The sequence below is a fragment of the Dicentrarchus labrax genome, unplaced genomic scaffold (assembly GCF_905237075.1).
Source record: "Dicentrarchus labrax unplaced genomic scaffold, dlabrax2021, whole genome shotgun sequence".
Taxonomy (NCBI): domain Eukaryota; kingdom Metazoa; phylum Chordata; class Actinopteri; family Moronidae; genus Dicentrarchus; species Dicentrarchus labrax.
Window position 1 is genome coordinate 32,065,065 of NW_026136721.1, and position 20,191 is coordinate 32,085,255.

The 20,191-nt window shown below is 41.8% G+C and overlaps 1 protein-coding gene across 6 annotated transcripts; it reads right to left on the reverse strand.

Moving 5' to 3' along the window:
* Nucleotides 1-789: 789 nt before the first annotated feature.
* Nucleotides 790-19,926, reverse strand: LOC127355310 (bromodomain-containing protein 4). 6 transcript variants are annotated; one of them, XM_051386057.1, is made up of 22 exons: nt 19,831-19,926; nt 17,233-17,376; nt 13,846-14,086; nt 13,651-13,743; nt 12,210-12,347; nt 11,938-12,070; nt 9,935-10,320; nt 9,478-9,849; nt 9,208-9,336; nt 8,026-8,247; nt 7,573-7,850; nt 7,391-7,491; nt 7,029-7,286; nt 6,667-6,759; nt 6,153-6,542; nt 4,866-5,477; nt 4,346-4,446; nt 3,974-4,106; nt 3,702-3,835; nt 3,382-3,572; nt 2,940-3,183; nt 790-2,847 (listed from the first exon to the last, which is right to left on the reverse strand). In XM_051386057.1, the coding sequence occupies exons 3-22, from the start codon at nt 13,972-13,974 to the stop codon at nt 2,779-2,781; spliced, it is 4,206 nt and encodes a 1,401-aa protein (XP_051242017.1). In that variant the 5' UTR covers nt 13,975-14,086; nt 17,233-17,376; nt 19,831-19,926; the 3' UTR covers nt 790-2,778. The 6 variants fall into 6 exon arrangements, with proteins under 6 accessions (XP_051242017.1, XP_051242018.1, XP_051242013.1 ...); XM_051386058.1 differs by having other exon boundaries at nt 3,986-4,106; nt 6,667-6,762; XM_051386053.1 differs by having other exon boundaries at nt 6,667-6,762.
* Nucleotides 19,927-20,191: the final 265 nt, after the last annotated feature.

The window sequence follows — 20,191 nt, forward strand, 5'->3', positions numbered from 1 at the left end:
TTTATATTTAATGCTACTGCCATCTTTGATAATAAAGGTGCAGCTGTAAAATATCTTATATATCTTATATATACTCATATTTTATCTTTATCACAATATATTAGAAAAATCTATGGTTTTTAATTAAGTTTTCACTTTTCATTGTCCTTTCTTTCACCATTTTAATCATACCTCTGTATGTTGTAACTTCTTAGTTTTATTTTATTCATTTGTTGTTTTTAAAAGGTTTTAGTATTATTATTATTATTATTAGATGGTACATTATTACCAGATCTTTTATTATTATAATAAGGTATCTATATCAATATCAACTCTTCTCGAGGCTTCCCACCAGATCCTGGCTGCCGTTCAGCCACAAGAAGAATCAGTGAGGTCGGACGCTAATGTTGGGTGTAAACTCGCTCACAGTCTGCGTTCCAGTTCATCCCCAAGGTGTTAGATGGGGTTGAGGTCAGGGCTGTGCTGGTTAGTCCAGTTCTTCCACAGGGGCACAGAGACACTGACATGTTCAAACAGGAAAGGGCTTACAGAACCCAAAGATAATATTGTTTGCTACAAACCATAAAAAAAAAAAAAAAAAAAAGCCTCTAACTAAGGCTGCTAAAGCTACTTTGGACTATACAGGGTATGTTAAATACACCCCACTGAATAAAAGCTCAAACTGTACCTGAACTTTTCTTTCTTTATAGCGCCTCCCTGTGGCTGGAGACATACAGTGTGTGTGTTCAGTGTGTGTTCAGTGTGTGTGAGTAACTCTCACAGTGCGGAAGACAAAAGACAAATACAAGGTTTTTAAAGATTTTTTTTAAATATTATTTTAATACTTTTCTTAAAAAAGATGTTGTACTCCATAATCTGAACAAGATGAATCTATTGACCTCAATGCCTCACTCACCAACATACCAACAGGTTGTTCTGGCTAAAATAAATCAGAGAAAAATAGCAAAGGGAAAACAAAATAAACTCAAAACAATCAAATATGAAAAGGGAAAAGAAATGAATGAAACATTAAAAAAAAAAAGTGATTATAGAATTGAAAACACTCACAGATCTCTGGGCCAACCTAAGGAAACCCGGAAAACCTCCCGCTTCCAGAAAAACACAATGGCACACGACATCCCAAAACAGTTATCATGGACGATGAAAACATTTTAAAAATAAAAACTAAAAAGACATAAAGATGACAAACATGAACCTATTATACAGACTGTAGAAGCTGTGAGGAAGATAGTGGTGGACGAGATGGCTAAGAAAGACTAAAAACATGTACATGATGAAAGGAAATAATTAAAAAGAGAAGATGCAAGAAGTAATGAAAGAGTTAAGTGCAGATGTTGAACAGCTACAGAATGATGGGGCCTTGTAAAGTAGTGACATACAGTGAGTTTGGAACCGCTTATTGAATATTACAGAGCAAACTGCTGCATAACTTTGAATTTAAAAGGGGGTAAAGGAAAATTAAATAGCAATAAAAACTTAGCCTTTAATATAAAGTGAAAAGATGATGCATTTTACATGTAAAAAATGTGAATGAACTTTCAGCACTCAATAGATTGGTTTTGGCATAGAGTTGAGAAAAAAAAAACAAACAAAAAGGTATGAGAGAGAATAAGACAGACGAAACAATCCTCTCAATAGAATCATAAAAAACTTTTTTTTTTCTTCTTTACAGTAAATTCTACAAAATCAAAACCAGAGCTCAGAGATGAACACAGAGACGAGCTTTGCTCCCCGAAATCCAAATTCCTCTCATGTTCTTTTTCATTGACTTTTCGTCGTATATAATATATATTCATGTATCTATTTATATATATAATATGTATAATTTGTAGGGTATGATTGTTAGTTTACAGGCCAGAGCGCTAAGGCAAAGGACACACTCTGAAACTTTTAAAATGCCATCATTCCTTCCTCGTCGCCATCGGATGTTCAACGTGCACGCACACACTGAGCATCACCTGAAGCCTCCGCCTCTCCAATTAGTGACCGAGGAGAGAGAATTAGAAGGAAGTGAAGGGAGGAAAGATGTCTTAGAAAAGTGTGTGAATGTGGCCGGGGGTGTTGCGTTCCCACTGTGTCCTGAGAAAACAACCGACTCTCAGATGACCGCTGAACCTGACAAACTAGATCACACCAGCCCACCCCTCCCAGTTAAAGTCCAACTTAAAAGAATAAAAAAAAAAAAAAAAAAAAAAACGAGATTAGAAGAGAGGAAAAACCAAAAATAAAAGTGATCTGTCTGTTTGTAATTTGTTCACCCGTTCCTTTTAAGTCCTCTTCACTCCTCTCAAGACATTAGAGAAAAAGGTTTTTCACTTATTTCTTAAATTAAATCCTCCTCTTCACCACCATTATTATTATTATTTTTTTTTAAATGTAAAAGTTCTGTCCCCTCCTTTTCATTCTGTCTTTCTTGTTTTCCTTGAGGGAGCCAACTATCTTATTATTTCACTGTCCGTTTTCGACCTTGAAGACTCGGAACCAACAACCATAAACACCAAGCCAGACACCAAAACGTATCTGAGGTTGGAGGAAAAGAGGGTTGCTTATTTCAATTTCACTTCCCCCCCTCTCATTCACATGACACAAGCCAGCTGTTTCAACTACTGAGAGAAAGGGACAGTTACTATCAAGTTTGTGTATGTGTCTGTGTGTGTGCATTTGTGTGAGCAGCGACCATGTGTATCAGAGCATTGTGGTTTATATATGTGTGTTTGTAAATTTGCTTATGTGTGTCTCTAGGTCCTTCTCTCACTCCTATCATCTGCTTTTTCCCTCTCAGAACAGATTCTCTTCAAAGATGGCCATCAGGTCGCTCTGGAAGTTGATGTCAATGGTGTCAGCCATCTGCAGAGAAGAAAAACAAGAAGCCTTAAAGACGGTCCTTAAAAAAAGAAAACAAAAATTTGGTGTTTCTGTTGTTATAGTTGAGTGCGTACCGCCTCTCTCCTGCGCCTCTCCTGCTCACGGCGGCGTGCCATCTCCCTCTGCTGGTCGGGAGTGTTCTGGGCAGCCGATGGGGGTGGGGGTGGAGCTTGTGGCTGTGTGGGTGGGGCCTGTGGGGAGTGAGTGGGCGGGGTGGAAGCCGGTGGTGTTGGAGCAAGTGGTGACTGTTGCTCCTGGCGTCGGCGGGCATCGTCGTGCGCTCGACGAGCCTGCTCAATGGTGTCCTCGTCATCACGGCTACGAAACAAATAAATATTACAATATATTAAATATAAGTAAGAATATCATCAGCTGATATTCATTTTCTGAGTAAAATCTACAAAAAAACAATGGTGATGGTAATGAGACCAGTATGATTATTTCCTCTGATGTAGTTGTTCATGCTGCTGGCTTCTGCTTTCCACATACACATTTCTCCATTTTCCTCCAACCTACCGTAGTTTTACTTGCTCTCTCCTGGCCTGTTCGGCCTGTGCTTTCAGCTGTCTCTCTCTCTCCTCCTTCTCCCTGGCGGCCCGTCTGAACTGTTCGAAGCTGTCGCTGGAGGAGCGCACGGAGGAGGCCGGTGTGGACTGGGACCTCTGAGCCAGGCTGGCCCAAGAACCCATGTTCTTTAACTTCACATCCTGGGAGAAGACAAAGAGAAGCGGGTAGAAAATGGCAGGTTAAATGGAAGGAGAGAAAACAGCCAGATGGCGTAGTGTAGCTGTAATGTGGCTGAAGACATTATCTTCTCATCTCCGACCCATACACACCTGTGTCTTCTTAGGAGCAATAGGAGTTTTGGGCTCTTGCTTTATTTTGTTGTCTTGCTGAGAGCAGGGGGGTGCTGGGGAGTCTGGGAGGCGGGAAATGGGGCGAGAACCATCCAGTGACTTCAGATCTAATCCTAAGGAAACATAAATAGGGATTAACATTAATTGATTAATATGCAGATTAATATGCAATAATACTTGCATAAAGTTGACAAATTTGGTCAATTTATTTTTACTACTCAAGATTGAAAGATAGAAAGGATACGACTTACTCTTGTACTCACTGTGTTTGATGTCGGGTTTATGTGAGTCTTGACGCATGGCAGGGCTAAACGGTGAGGGGGGCAGAACTGGGGACTGGGAAGGCTTCTCTTCTTTGACCCCCACCAGATTGGACCTCTGCTCCTAAAGGCAGACATATTATATTTACATACAGAGTCTGTTATCAAGAATCCAAAACTAAATTAAAATGACAGTTTTGTCAAATGTTTTCAGCATTAAAATTGGCGACTTTAAACATTTGTGTGTCTCTAACCTTTACCTGGATCAAGATACAGTTATGTTCATAAAGCACACCCGATTTTTGTTTAGGCACATATAGTCAACACACATACCAGGCGTAAAGAAGTAGGTGGATCACTCACATGTTTCTTGGTCTGTGTGGGTGACTGCTGTCCCATTGTATGGAACTGAGGCATCTGAGGAGAGTGCATCATCAGGGGAGAAGGACTCTCACGCATGCAACCTAGAAAAACAGAAGAAATATTGCAAATACTCATCTGGAATCATCAAATCCAGCACTATATTTAACTAAATGTGCATTGACACCTACAATATGGTTATGTCTACTCTACTGGTTCCCAAGCCTAAGGGTACATTTTGTAAATGAAAATAATCATAATAAGCATAGTATAGCATCTTTTATTTTGAGGTAATTTCAGTTACCACAGCAAAGTATCTTGAAGTGTTTTAATATTTAATAAGCGCAGTTCTACTTGCTGTTTCATGCTTTTAATGTTGGTTTGATTTTTAAGCAATTGCAATAGTATTTACTTGACTTACAACGCCCAACAGAACCTATTCATTAATAACACGTATTCCTGTTTTAGGAATGTGTCCAGATGCAGAGTTTGGGTAACCACTGCCTTGAGTATGTAACTGTACCTGTTGAGAAAGGCTCTGCTTTGCTGCGTGGTGATGGCTGTTGTTGATGTTGTTGCATCTGTTGTACTTTCTGCTGCAGGGCCACCCCCTTCTGCTGCTGTGACACCGACGTGTGCGTTTGTGGGAACGGCTGCCGCATATGTGCGTGGCCTGAGCTGTGTCTCTGGGTCAGGGGAGGGATGGGCGTTGTCACAGCCTGCGTATGCATCGACGGCATCAGTTGAGAGGCGACCTGAGCAGGCGAATGGGTGTGCGAGTGTAGCGGCTGCGGCTGTGTGGTGGATCGAACCTGGAGCGACTGCAAGAAGTTATGAACTTGACTGAGGGGAGGGATTTCGGAACTGGTGGGTGTCGGCTCTTCGTCGTCCTCCAGGAGGGCTTGAGGGGGTTGCGCTGAGAGAGTACCCAAAATGCCGTGCGATGGGGGTGAAGGTACACGTGGGCGGGGGACAGGTTGGGGGAGAGTTAGTGGAAGCGAGGGCTGAAGCTGAGGCGAGGAGGGTGGAGGGAGGGAGGGGAGTGAGGACGGGGGAGGCTGTGTAATTTTTGGAGGAAGTGGTGCTGCTCTGTTGCTAGGTCGTGATGGTTGCTGGGGAAGAGCATTGTGGATCGCTGCAAACAATACAAGAAGAGAGGGATGGGGAAAGTTAGAACAAAATATAGTTAATATAGATTTTTTCCCTTCATAGACAAAACATTTTGATAAAAAAGAAAAACAGTCGACAGCTGAACTACAGTCCCGAAAACAAAATCCAGAAAATGAATGCTGGGTTGACAGGTTTGTACAATTGAAAAACATTTCTGAGCAAACAGTGAAATGATTAATCGGTTGACAGAAACTTAAAGCAGCAATAAAGAACTTTCATTTTGTGTTGATTCTGGCGGCCTCTGTGGACAAAAGCAGGAGTGTTTTCACAACCTTGTTTAACTGAAATCTTCTCGCTGATGTGGTGTTTGCCTATGTAGATCATATAGGAGGCATCAGTATGAAACTGTTTCATAACGAGTTAAAAATTCCTTACAGTAGAATTGATGTACAACAATTCTGATGATCACAGTTCTTGAAGTAATTAGCTTAAAGCTTAAAGTGCAAAACATTTGCCTCGCTAACTATCTCACAGGAAAACATGTTTTTAGGGACAAAACTGAAAAATAGTCAAAAGATAAATTGATGATGAAAATAATCATTACTTGCAGGCTTATAATACATCAATATTGTCACATTCATGGCGATTTCTAAAATTGCCTACAGAGATGCAAGCTGTGCAAAGTTTGACTGAAATGTACCTGGTGAAGGTAGGATGGGATGTTGGTTTAGGAAAGGGTGCGTCTCAGTGGGCGTCTGTCCAGTGGGTGCGTTTGCATTGAGGAGACCAGACACAATAGGGGCACCGGCAGTAGTAATGGTTGGATTGGGCTCTGTGTTCGACTGTGTCAAGTGAGGGTTCATGAACTGAGCCAGAGGATCAAATCCAGAGCTCAAAAGCTGGGAGGAGTCCAGAGACTGGACAGGGACGTGGACAGGGGGAGGGGGTACAAATGGTGGTTTGGACTGGACCACTTGAGGCTGAATCGGAGGCTGAGGAGCGACTGGGCCCGCTGCGCTACTGAGGGACTGGTGCGGTCTCTTGGTGTCTTTGTTAGACGAGGTCTTCTTCTGCTGTTTGGGAACCAGCCCTGGTACAGACAGACAGTATATGAAATATAAGAAGGAAATACAAGAAAAGCTGACATGATGAAGAAATACAGCTACTGTTTCTCAAAATAAGATATGCTGACAACTGTTGTGGGTATACATTACCATTCTCAGAGTCTTCACTATCAGAGGAGTCGCTGCTATCTGAAGATGAGGATCCTGTCTTCATCTTTGTCACAGTTGTTTCCAGAGACTTCTCTACTGCAACAAAACATACCAATAACATTTAGAAACTGATAGACTGAGACAAGACATTTAGCCAGTTTGAAGAATACAACAACATTGGGAAAAATCAGGATTTAACCGTTGGGCAAACATGTAGTGATCCCTTCTTGTTTTGTCTAGGAGCTGTTAGACAGGAGTAACTAGTCTTTTACACAGCATTTAATTAGGAGTGGTTGAACAAGACATTCCTGCATCAGTACTATGACATCAAGAAGTGTGGATCACACAGACAAACAGCTTACCTGACGGCCTTTTCTTCTTCTTGAGGCAGCTGGAGACATATTTCTCCAACTCTCTCAGCGTGGAGGGCTTCAGAGTCTCAAAGTCAATCTCGATCTCATCTGGATTGGAGTTCTTCAGCGAAGGCTCGCGCGTTTGAATTATATGCACGACGCGGCCCAGTTTGTCGCCGGGCAACTTGTTGATGTCCAGGCTCAGCTGGCGCTTCTCCTCGTACGACATCGGCTTGCACCTGTCAGTGGACCCACCCCCAAATACATCTGGGGAGGAAAGCATGACAGCAAGTTGAAACATGGCCATTGTTAAAGATTCCTTCAAATAAAAAATAAAAAAATCAAGCTCAACATATCTCTCACATACATACCCATGTCATCCTCTGCTTCAAGAGAGGCCGAGGGGACCAGAGGGGTTGGCCCAGGCTGAGGTGGCACAGCTGGGCGGCTATTTTTAACTCCTTCTTTCTTACTGTGATTGACAAATGATTAGGTTAGCTCCAGTTAACGCAGCTATAACATCACTTCTCTTATCAATTCTGTAAAAACCTACCCAGGCTTTTTCCTGTCCTTCTTTGCAATGATTAGCTCCTTGCTGCTCTTGTTTTTCTTAGAAGTCTGAAGCACCACAGCAGGAGGGTTCTCCACAAGTTCCTCTGCTCCCATCTTCTTCTTGTGCTTTTCTTTCTTCTTCTCTTTCTCTTTCTCCTTCTCCTTCTTCTCCTTCTCCTTCTCCTTCTCCCTCTCCCTCTCCCTCTCCCGCTCTTTCTTCTTGGGCTTGCTGGCTTGGGGCTGGGAGAGTGCTGCTAACTGTTCATGGACAGCTTTTAGCTAGAGGATACAAACACACACAGTTGTAGTCTTAAGAGATGAAAAGAAAGACAGCGTGCATATGTGTTTCTCCGTGTTTCAGCATTCACCCACGTTCGGTAAAGCTGTTCTGCGTGGCCCACCCACCTGTCGTGTCTCATAAGCCTCCCTCCCCCTTCATTTTCCATCCTCTAACCTGTTCCTGTAACTCAGCCAATCGCTGTTTCCTTTCTTGTTCTGAGTCTCCTCCGGAGGACTCCGATTCGGAGGAACTGGAGCTTTCGTCTTCTGAGACAGCAGAAGGAGGCAGGGCTTGTCGAGTGGAGGGGGCAGGGTGGAGGGCCGATGATGGGGTGGGAACAGGGGCGGGCTCCTCTGGCTCATCAGGCATTTTGGCAAAACGCATCTCAAACACGTCCTGTGAGGACGGAGGACGGCAGGAGAAACTGTGAACTCTACTTGAACCACAAACCAGCACAAACAGTGCCAAAGAGCAATGTTTGCAATGACATTTATAATCATTTTATATATATATATATATATATATATATATATATATATATATAAAATATACATTTTAAAGACTTGGAAAACTGAAAACCTGATGCGTATGCCAAAACACTCAAAACAGCTGTATCATTGATAATGTAAACAAACACAGTGAAAGGTGTATGCCATCATCATGGCATGGGGGATATAATAGCTAGATGTGTTTCACACAGGAATAATAAACTAGGGTATTTTGTTAACTTGGAATTGGATCTAAAATGTAACCAGGTAACAGTGCCAGACCATTTACACTATTTGGCCAAAAGTATATGGACACCTGAACAATACAACATGTGACTGTTGAGCGTCTCATTCTCAAACAATGGGAACTCTGCTGGGCAGGATTGTTGAATCAGGCTGCAGGGAAAGTTTTAAGAGACACACAGATGTCCACATACTTTTGGTCATATACAAGGGGATTCCAGGTGTTCAGAAGCCCCAAGTCTTCAGGTTCACTGTGTGGCATTAAGCTTGTTGTAATTTAATTAACAGCAAATGTGTTTGTTAATACTGTAAGCACCACTAAAGGACATTATAAACTGAAATAAAAGGGCCTTAAGGCAATACCTGAATTATAAGCTAATCTTATAGAAGGGCCCCGAGTTAAATTCTATATTAACTCAGTGGATGTAAGTTCTAATGATATCATTTTTTCAGTAATACTGTATATTGTGCTTAAATGATGCACTTTGTTGAATAAAACAGTGCTTAATGATGTAAACACAAACTACTTAGTAAAATATACACATTGCATATAGAGTGGGATAAAAAGGCCTCCTCACAGGGCATTTTTATTATGGATTGCTTAAATGTATGATGTGTTAATTACCTGCAATTTGCGTGCCATGCCAACCACATCATGGTCTGGGGGATTGTACTTGTAACAGTTGGAGAACATCAACCGGACGTCTGCTGCAAATTCTTGAGCGTCTCTGTACTGTCTGTTGTCCAGCTTTTTCTGAAGGAGACAAACAAATGCACCAGTTATAAAATGTATTCTTCATTTTTTAAGACCAAACAATGTTGTGTGTTTCTGAGGGAAGAAGGGGTATCTTATTATGCTGTATTTTAGGTTCTTTTTACAGGTAGTTATTATCACCTTGATGCTGCTGAGATCCATGGGGTGCTTGATGATGTCGTGGTAGTCGTGGAGGCCAAGAGCTCTTACATCAACAGGCTTGTAGAAGGGCCAGGCATATGCTACATGTTTCTTGGACAGCATCTCTCTGACTAGGCGTGCGCAGAAACGCAACTGATCCTGCCGCTTCTGCGTAACTGTCCCTCCCGTCTCCAAACCGCCTCCCAGGTGGTGCTGAGAGTCTGGCTGCAATGCATCTTTTTTGGGTTGTTTAGATGGGCGACTGCTCTCTCGGCGCGGCCGAGTCTCAGCAGAGACAGGAGGTGATTCACTGAGCTGGTCGTTGGCTGTGGGTGTGGTGGTGTCTGCTTTCCTCTTCTGGCTCTTCCTTTGCTGTTGAAGCGTCAGAGATCAGAGGTTAGAAAATTACAATATATCAGCTTGTGATTAATAAGAATGGCTGCTGACTTCTCCTCACCTTGATGAGGGCAGGGGAGCTCTGCAGCATTGGTGCAGGATGGAGGCCTGGGATTGTTGGGACTGGAGGGGGAACAGAGGTCATGCCCTGGGCCAGAACGTCAGGTGTTGAAAGGGGAAATGGAGGTCCCAGATGGGGTGCGTGGGAGGTGGGTGTAGGAGGCACGCGTGGGGGCTGAGGCTGGGCCAGAGGCATGACCAGAGGCATGACCAGAGGCATGACCAGAGGTTGGGTAAGAGGCTGGGCCAAAGCTAGGATGGGAGGGCCTTGAGGGGTGGGTGCAGCACGGATCTGTGGGTTGATTGAAGGGGACGAGAAGCCTCTTGTGTGTGGGGTGGTGGAGGGGGACGATGAGTCCTGGCCTGAATCCGACTTGCTGATCAGAGCTGCAAGGAAGAATATAAACACAAGGTCCCAAGATTAAATCAAGGACCAGGGCTCCAGACTAACTTTTTGCATTGGTTGCACTGGTGTGCCTAACTTTTTTTTTTTTTAGGTGCACCAGCACAAAATTTAGGTGCACCCAAATTTTTCATTGCGTTGCCTTTAACGCCACAAGGTCACCTTTTTATTGCTCTCCATAACTTTCATATAATGTGAATGATTTTTAAACAACAATAAGGTGTAGAGAAATGCTTGTCTTTATTTGAAGCACAATTATATATAAAAAGAAAAATAAAGTGTTTAAATTGCTTCACTGAGCTGAAATTGAACATTTCAAGTAAAATAATTATTAATGATAATAATAATGATTACTACTACCTGCCGCTGAAATGCAGCTGGGAGAGTGGCCACTTTCTCCACAAACACTTGTCACGGCAAATGTTTTTTATTTCCGGCCATATTCTGACCGCACTCCTGACAGTACACGCAGTGCATTGCGTTACGTCCTTTGTTGTACCTCAGCCAGGGAAATTGTTTCAGCCAGTCCTGTCTGAAGGAATATATTTTGACCTTTTTAATTTGGGTCTTGGAGCCGGGCTCTATCCCGGACTCGGTTGTCTCCTCCTCTGGTTCCGAGTCTGATGCTGTCGCCAAAGGACAGAGGCTTGGCATCTCACCAGGGACCGAGGGCTCCGTGTCTTGACGGGATGGACTCTCAGTAGCGGGGATGGATGGGATTATAGTAGTAGGGCTGGTTGTAGGCTTGGTTTTCTTAATGAAAAAACTTTCAATATTTCTGCCTCTCTTCATTTTCCCTCGTTTTGTCGCGTTTATTTTATTTTTCCGTTTCAGTTAGTCAGCTACTCTCGCGCTCAGGTCGCACACTTTCATTTACTTCTACTTATACTTGAGCATGGGGCATCATATACTTCAATCCCAATGTGCTATGCCCTCATACACTCTAAATGTTCTATATTTGAATTGGTGCCTAAATAAAAAACAATGGTTATTATAGATTTATGACTATAAAAATTTGACACAGTGCTTGGCTGCATTTCAAATTAATCTTCAGGATCACAGCTTTCAGATGATGTATAGCATGTATATGTGGCATATACTGTATATACTGTACATACTGTACTATCTCCACCTAAAGATCCCCTGCTCCCCTAAAAAAAAAAACAACAACCCAAAAATGGGTCTACGTGAGGGGAGGGTGGGGTGGAAGAGGTTTAAACCTGTTGGACGGATTATGAAATGTTCCAAAAACAGTACAGGACATGTCAATGAGCCTGAAGCAATCAAGATTTGATTTAACAATAAATGTTGCATGCTAGTTGTAGTTGATGAAGAGGGAGAACCGTACAGACAACATAAGAGCTTGATATTCAAGCTTGACTGGTTATGTTAGCACCATTTACTTGTCACTGCAATGCAACTCATGAAACATCCTTATTACAGTCTTTAGAGAATATTGAGAAAACACACAAACACAATTACAACTTCTGTCATAATGCCCAAACTCCTTTGTTATTGAAAGGAGGAGGGAGGCTCTTGAGGCAGCCCAAAAAAGTATTATACTGACATTTTTAAGTACATATTACATTTGAAACACATACCTGGCTCCCGTCTGCTGCCTCGGCGTCCCTTACTGACCACAGCAATCTCGGTCTCTTCCTGTGGCATCTCTGTGATCTTCTGGAGAAAGTGCTTCTCCAAGGCCTCCGCCATTAGAACAATATCATCCCCAGGCTAAACAAACACATTCACATGTTTAGAAGGTATAAGCTCTTTGCACTGATGCTTTCCTTGAATAGGATAATGTGTTGCTTTATTGCCTCAAATTCAGGGAAGTCACATGTAACTAGAACTTAAGTGGCCAATGGCTGACCTTGTTGTAGATGTAGCAGTTTGTGAACATTGTGTTGAAGTCTTGGATACACTCCTGGGCATTCCAGTAGTAGTTGTTTTCCAGCCGTTTTTTTATCGTGCCCATGTCCATAGGGGTCTTGATTATCTTATAGTAGTCCTTAAAGGAGAATGAGAGCAGGTAGAGAGAACTGGATAAGCATCATTTCTGAATGAAAGTAAATGAAGAATCTCTTTCATCAGTCCAAAATACATTAGAGGCACCGAACCCTGGCACATTTAAGTCTGTGATATTCCATATTTTTCTTGTCAACAAATCCCATAAAAACTAACAATGAATTGATTCTACTAACATATATTGTCTGTGTAGCCAGGACCTGAGTTTATTTCTCTCTGATATAGACCTCCATTGTTGGCAAAAAAAGAACACACACACACACACACAAAAAGATTAAAAACACATCAGTAAACCACACCATCGCACTGGCTGACATGTTCGTTTATTGTGATGAAGACGGGCACTTTGGATTATTTTACATCTATTACATGTGTCGTCCTGCTTCTGTAAATACTAGTGCACCAAATCTATGGACAGAAATAGCCCCCAACAAATACAGTAATTACTGTTTGAGTAATGTTTGCTTACAAACACTGCCCAGCTGTTTTATGAAATTGTATAGCCTTCTTAAAAAAATGTAAGTATCTATTTGTAATTCAATTGGGGTTGGGGATTAAGGCATTGTGACAATTGAAAAGCATTAAGAGAAAAAACGTGTTTGATTTTTTGGTCTTTTAATGGGATTTGTTGACAAAAATATAAAATATTGCAAGACATAACCTTTAGTAGGACCACACAGCATATGAAGTATAATATTGAGTATATGAAGTGAATTTGGAGTGGTCTGTGCATTATTTCACTTTCACCTTCCTCTTCTGAAAAGCCAAATTCTGACAATCGACCCCAGGAAGAGTAGCAGTTGTTTTGCTAACAGTTAATGGGGATCCAAATAAATAGATAACAGTGTTTCCTCTATGTTGATTTTGGAGCGGCGGCCCGTCGCTGTTAAATTTCTGTCGCCACGGTATCAGAAATGGGGCAGACGCACAATGTAGTCACGGTTGCCTTTTAAATGATCCTGCCGACATAATGCACCCTCGTTGGCTGACGCTCACATTGCAATTTAACAACAAGTAGAACTATTCAGAGGTTATTGGGGCTGTCCAGTTTAACTCCACATACTGTTGTGTTGATGTAGCTTATTGTCAAAACGTTTGCTTTCTTCCAAGTCGACTATTAAACTAACAGCTCCACCAAAAACAAAAAAAATCCTATAGGAAACACTGGATAAACAATAAACAACAGAGACGTATGGCAGAAACTGCCAATACTACCGTCCCAGGTGTTTTACAACCTCTACAATTTTCTCTAAAAACACGGAAACACACATTAACATGTGACTCACAGGCAAATTGAGTTTGATGGCATCTACAGGAGCTTGGAAGGGCCATGCAAAGTGATGTTTCCATAATGCCTTCAACACCTCTTTAAGCAGGTACTGAAAAAGAGCAAAATCATACAAAAAAAAAATCAATCAAATTTATGTCCAAACACCTGACATGGTTTACATGTATAAACACACAAACTGAAATCTCCAAACCTGTAGCTGGTTGGTCTGTCGTTTGGGTTTGGAGGGGTTCCATGTTTCGGGTGGTGGAGGGTTGAAGAGGAGAGGGGGCTGGGCAGAGGGAGGGTTCTGGCTGCCGCCTGCCTCCAGTCCGTCTCCCATCGTGTTGGTGGGTTGCAGTGACTGAGCAGACAGTTTAGGCAGATTGGACCTGGCAGGGGCAGGTAGGACCGGGGGGACCCCCCTCAGGCCATTACACTCCTCACTCGACTCTCTGGGAGGAAAATCGACAAAGGCATCATCAACAACGCTGCCACCACTGTTACCATTACTGTGCTTGTTAAGCCAACTCTGATTCAACTTCCTCAGGATAGGCAGCCAGTATCGTTATTACACCTCAAATCTGAAACCAACCCACAATCACTTTGCCTCAATATCAAGCAGTTTCTTTTACTCTCTGTTTCACTGCCAGTCCACAGTGTCTCCATGTTGCTCTAAAACTTCAGCTTCAATGGCATCGGTATGTGAGAGAGAGAGAGAGAGAGAGAGAGAGAGAAAGACAACTTGGCAAGGTAGGTGCTTTTTAAGAAAAATAAATAATCTTTGGCATTGTAGCTGCTCTGATAGCAATCAAGTGTGTCTTAATTTGTTATTCTCTCCCTAGTTGTAGTTTGTCTTAAGAAAAAAAAGTATGTGCAAATAAAAAGGTACGTACCCAGACCAACTACAACCTTAAATGTGTTATAATTAATTATAATGTTAAATGTCAAACAGTTTGAATCAATATTGACTCATTGCTTAAGATTGCAGCCTTTATGCCTCACCAGGTAACGGTGGATTTGGAAAATGTAAACAGATTACATATATCTACACTTGTATAAGCCCTGTCCAGCATTTACTTAAGCGATAAGGCATTAGATACACTATGCTACTTTCAAAATACAAAACCACTTAATATTCCAGTTTACAAGAAGTCATATTGTATTTTATTGACCGACTTAAGTTTCAGAGCTTGTCTGAATCAGCTGATAGAAAAAAGGTGCAATACATACTGATACTGTTGCATATAAATCATTAAAGAAACACCCTATGATGATGGCATGGCGTTTCCAGAAGATATATCTAATTTTTGATTTACAATGCAGTGGCTGTAATATCTACTATCCCAACACCATTCAAAATTATCCAACCGGCTTAATGATGGTCAAAGATGCTGAATTGTCATTTTATAATGGAAATATTGTACAGGGATATTTTTTAATAACAGGACAAAAAACAAAAATGTGAGAAAAACCTTGAGCTCTCTTTTAGACGATCATCCAACAATTACACTTGGCGGTACTACTGAAGTGAAATTGTTTGTGTTGCCAGTGGCAATTTGTGGGTAGGTACTTCAATCACAAACTACACATTAACATTCAATTACCATACTGAATAAATTTGTTATTTATTTATTTACACACAGTTATATAATGCAGCTATAAGGCTGGATTATTGGTGCGGTAACAAGGCATTACAGTATACCAGGATATTTAGAGATCCTGAAGGTATGAATTCAAATACTGTCAAATATACAGACGTTCCTCTTTCTGGTGCATCGAACATATTGGCTCTTAGACTGTTTATTTGCTGTGCACTCAGTTTGGATTTGAGTGGGTATGTTTACTTGTGATTCTTCGTGGTACTTCACATTGCTGCTTTTAATAATCACCACGGTCTCCCTCTGAGAAGAACAAGAGTCTGTCCATTCTGGATTAAAAGCTCTCTTTTCGCTGTCTACATTTCATGTCTCTTTATACAACATGCCATGTGAAAGTACTTCTCTGACTTGCTTAATTCTCCGACTGTCTCATCTCGTCTCCCCTGTGTCACACAGGCTGTGTCTCTCTCACTCACTGAGTTGAGTCGCAAAGCCTGTTAAAACAGAAATGCTCCAGTATGTTACAATGACTTGCTGCTGTCACCAGCAGCTCAGATTTTACACTTTTTTAAAATACAAATACCGCCATATACTGTATACCTCAGTGAAATGTCAGGAGGTATGAAGGTATTAAAATATTTACAATTTACAGTTAAATGTTAGGTAATGTCGTGGAGAGTGTGGGGAAATTAGAAATCACATATGCCTCAATAAAAAAAAAGGATACAACGTAATGTAATAATGTAATTCAGAACCTAATCGGTACATGTATGCAGTATTCAGTAGGGTTGGGTACCGAACTCTGTACTTTTAAGGGTACTGACCAAATTACGTGGGTACTACCAAGGATCGATTCACGTTAAATACATTAATGCCACATTTCGGTACTTGGGAGCACATATGTATGAGAGAGTAAGGTAGAGAATAGAGAAAGAAGAGAGAAAGAGAGCGCCTGCAGCTTGTTCAAGTCACAGTGAGTCAGGTTTTGTAATACACAATGCAAAGCTGGCCAGGGCAACACGTCTAGCCGGAGGAAGCACCTGGTCGAACGCAAAATCTACAAGCTGAAAAGTGTAACATTACCATGTTTGATAGCCTGAAAAGCCAATTAAGTCCTCTGCAGCAGTCGCTAATGTTAGCACGCATGCAGTGCTGAAATTGAACCCTCCAGGTATGAGGAAACTTTAAGTCAGACGTCAACAACTTCATTGACACCTTCCGGTAATTAATTAGCTAGTTGGATAAGTTGTTGCTGGAGATAACGGTCTTGGTTGACAGACAGACCAGAGTTAGTGTCTCTCCCTCTCCTCTCGCACCATGTGCAGGCAGGAGTGAGTGGGTTACTATGGTAACGGGGAAGCTCTGCGTCTCAGTCGCTCCGACGCGTTATCATGATTACCAATAAGAGGTTATTAGAAGGTTAATATGCCAGTGAAAAAAATCATGAATGTGATTGGGAAGATACCCTGGCAAGAGTTGCTCTCCTGATTGAGGCTGTGATGTGTGGAGGTCGGCAAGAGTGCTGATCAAAGTGACATGATTGTTGATGATTATTAATGATTCTTATGCAGCGTTATGTAACGATTTTTAGTATGTCCGAAACAAATCGTATATCAACAGCACACTGTTTACAGGGAAATATTACAATATACAAGCTTTGAGGTAATAAGGAGTTTGGACTTTTCTTTTTACAACTTAAATTACATTTTTGTTATTACAGAGAGAGCATAAAAGGTACAAAAGTGAACCCTAGTATCTAGATAAACTGACAAACAGAAGTTTCTTTCAAACAAGACATTGGCAAACACCTTGTATGGTGTAAGGAATAACAATGACTTTCTACAAATTAATGCCAGCATTGTACTTCAGAAACTGAGACTGAAAAGTGTGGAAAGACCAAAATTTGCTCAACATTTCTATTATTAAGGCCTCAGTAGACCAAATGGTCAATTCTGACACATTTAAATAATAAGAAGACACATTATTTTCTGCAGACTCACATGTTTGTTGCTGTGCAGCTGTGGTCTAATCCAATTGTGTGATCATATCTCAGTTGGTGAGGCGGCGATTTCCTGAGGTAACACTTTTGTCAGTGACACGCTGTGGGGGCAAGGAAACCACAACACACAGATAGAGTGTCACACCTGAGAGAGAAAGATACGAAGACGTATGAATTCAAATTCAGGTCAACATATCACACGTTTGGCTGTTTCCAACTAACATTAAAATACACTGCCAGGTACATGTTTGGCCATGGTGTGTTGTAAGCTGCTGTGATCGGAGTCCATAAAAGAACCAGTGGTATTTATGTACAACAGAAACAAGCATTGCATTCCCTCATAACATGTTGGAAATATGACGGTGCTTTGATGTCACCTGCACCTGATTTTCTAACCACTTCATTTGAGGCAGCATCTTTTTTTTTTTTTTTTTTTTTTTTATTAATTCCTCCTAGGCAATATTTAAATGGATTCACAGGCAACCAATAAAATGTTCTGTCCAGACTTACACATAATACACTGTACACAATTCTCGACCCTAGCTTTGATGCCTTAATAAAAAGGTTTCTGAGCTGTCGTAAGCCTTCACTTGACTTCCTCTCTGATGTCTCACACCCCTGTAGTGCAGTCATACATCAGCTGCTCTGCAAGCGAGCCCTTATGAATGCGTCTTCTGATTCTGCAGACAATCTATGTCTTCTAGGACTTTATTTCTCCAACGTAAGGACAAAAAGGACCACATGCACACTTATATAGAATGTATTGGTACGTTCTTTATTCCCCAGGGAATTACACAGTACAACGAGCTATTTGTAAGAAGAACATTATTCTTTTATCATTTTTAATGGGGCACCTTTCATCGTGTGCATGTAGAGAAAGTGCTGCTATTTTACAGGTTTGTGCCGTAGTTTCTCTTGTGATTTACATTTCAGTGACTTTAGACAAACTAGCTGTAAAGAATGTGAGTACTGCAATCCCTATTCTCCTATTGACGAATACACTGAACCCTGACCTTGAAAGTTTCTAGATGGCATTTGATAGGGTATGTCACAGAGCTCAAAGGTCCCTATTTTGGAATTTCTCTGTGAGACTATCTGTCCATGCTCAAACAGAGACAACAGCTTATCTCTTGTGAGCTGACATGTCTGTCCCTTTATGGTCCCTTGATTTCTTCCACCAAACACACAAATCTTCATTTTAAAAGACGGATTAATGCATCCAAGCATATGTCTGCTAAATAAATGAAAACAATACTTGCAAATATTAAAAGAGAAATCCCCCTTATTTTGCTACAGGTCCATTTGACTTTTCAACAGCCTCAGGTTTGGGGTCTCTCTCCTTCCAAAACAAAACCAAAACAAACACTGCCACACCAGACAACTATAACGTTGTTGTGAACCAGACATTTAGAAGTGGACTGTGCGCGGGAATATTGTGAGATTTTATATATATGTATGTATATAAGGTCACAATCTACCTTATCATCAATGTATATTAATATAAATTCTAACTCATCAGCATCCTGTGGTTGAAGCTTTAGGCTTTTTTTTTTTTTTTTTTTTTTTTTTTTAAACAAATCCAACTATAATCTGAGAATCTACTCAACCCAGTTTACCCGGCCGTGACACTATGCAACAGCATCCACATTATGTATACAGTCAACACTGGGCGCAAAAACAGTGTCGCAGCTAACACGCTAGAATAAACAAAAACAGCAAACGTCAAAACAGTGAAGCGAACAAACGCAACAGGACACCTAAATTAAATTATTCTACACAATTTATCAGCCATTTTGCTCCTATTTCGTATCACGTAGCTGGATTCCTCACACCAGTAAGGTAACATTATCAGAAAGGGGGAAAAAAAAGCACAGACGCCAACGACGCTCAGTGTTATAAAATAACGTCACTTAACAGCAAACAACGAGCACAAACACACACACACACACACACTTTAAAAAAATAAAAAAAAAAACTTTTTTCTTGCACCTTTTCCTCGCTAACCTTCCCTGTCAGCGCATCGCCATGTCCACTGAGAGCACAGTGACAGCTCCGCACGTAAACGGGCCTTTCTGAATACAACCTGGACCGCGTTGGGTATGCTCGAAAAATGACGTACGTCGCCGCTTCAACACGAGCTCCTGCGCCATCGCGCGCAAACTACGCTGCCGAGAGGACGTAACTTGTGTCACGAATACGGCCTGCGGGGCTACAAACAAACAGCCTAGCCGCTAGCTGGGTTAGCATGAGACCCGACCTGCAGCTAACGTGCACCTTGACAGCGCGGAGTGTCAAACGCCAGAGACAACGACCTCAACGCGGGTCCGGAGCGGAGAAAACATACGACGCGGAGTAGACGCAGTCACGCAAATTCGCGCTAACTTTAACAGGCGAAATAAATCATCTATCTCGTGTACCCGAACCGGCGCAAGGCCTGCGGAGACAGCTCATGCTTCGCTTGCCGAAACGCACACTGACAGCGCGCGAAAAACGCCCCCGACGCCCGTCGTAAACGTTTCACCGTATCCCCGGTGTTGTACGCTTTCGTTTGATATACCAATGTCATCTACGCAACAGGGATAAAACGCTATTTTTTTACCTTCTTCGGTCGGGTGTCAGCGCTCGCAGACCTTCCTCGCCCCAAATCCAGAACAAACAGTCCCGTTCGACGTCGTGACGTCAGACGCACGAAGGGGGCAGGCCGAAGTCTGTCAGCCGAAATGTCACACACACACACACACGCACGCATGCGCACACACGCAGGCACACACACACAGCTCCACCTCCTCCCCCGGGTTAACATCATGCAATACCGTGTAATGATTTCAGTGTTTACCGGTAAACAGGTTGGTGTTTATCATGATTTATGTCTTTGATCCAGTGTTTTCCATTGAGATGCTTTAAGTAAATAACTTGCCCACAACGCATGTTTTTATTATTGTTTTGTTACTATTCACCAC

Excerpts from the sequence above, each read along its gene's own strand:
- LOC127355310 (XM_051386053.1), bottom strand. The coding sequence starts at position 13,974 with ATGGGAGACGGACTGGAGGCAGGCGGCAGCCAGAACCCTCCCTCTGCC. Across the intron at positions 7,492-7,572 it reads AAGGACAGGAAAAAGCCTGG|TAAGAAAGAAGGAGTTAAAA; the intron begins GTAGGTTTTTAC and ends TGTCAATCACAG. Across the intron at positions 7,287-7,390 it reads TGAAGCAGAGGATGACATGG|ATGTATTTGGGGGTGGGTCC; the intron begins GTATGTATGTGA and ends TTTCCTCCCCAG.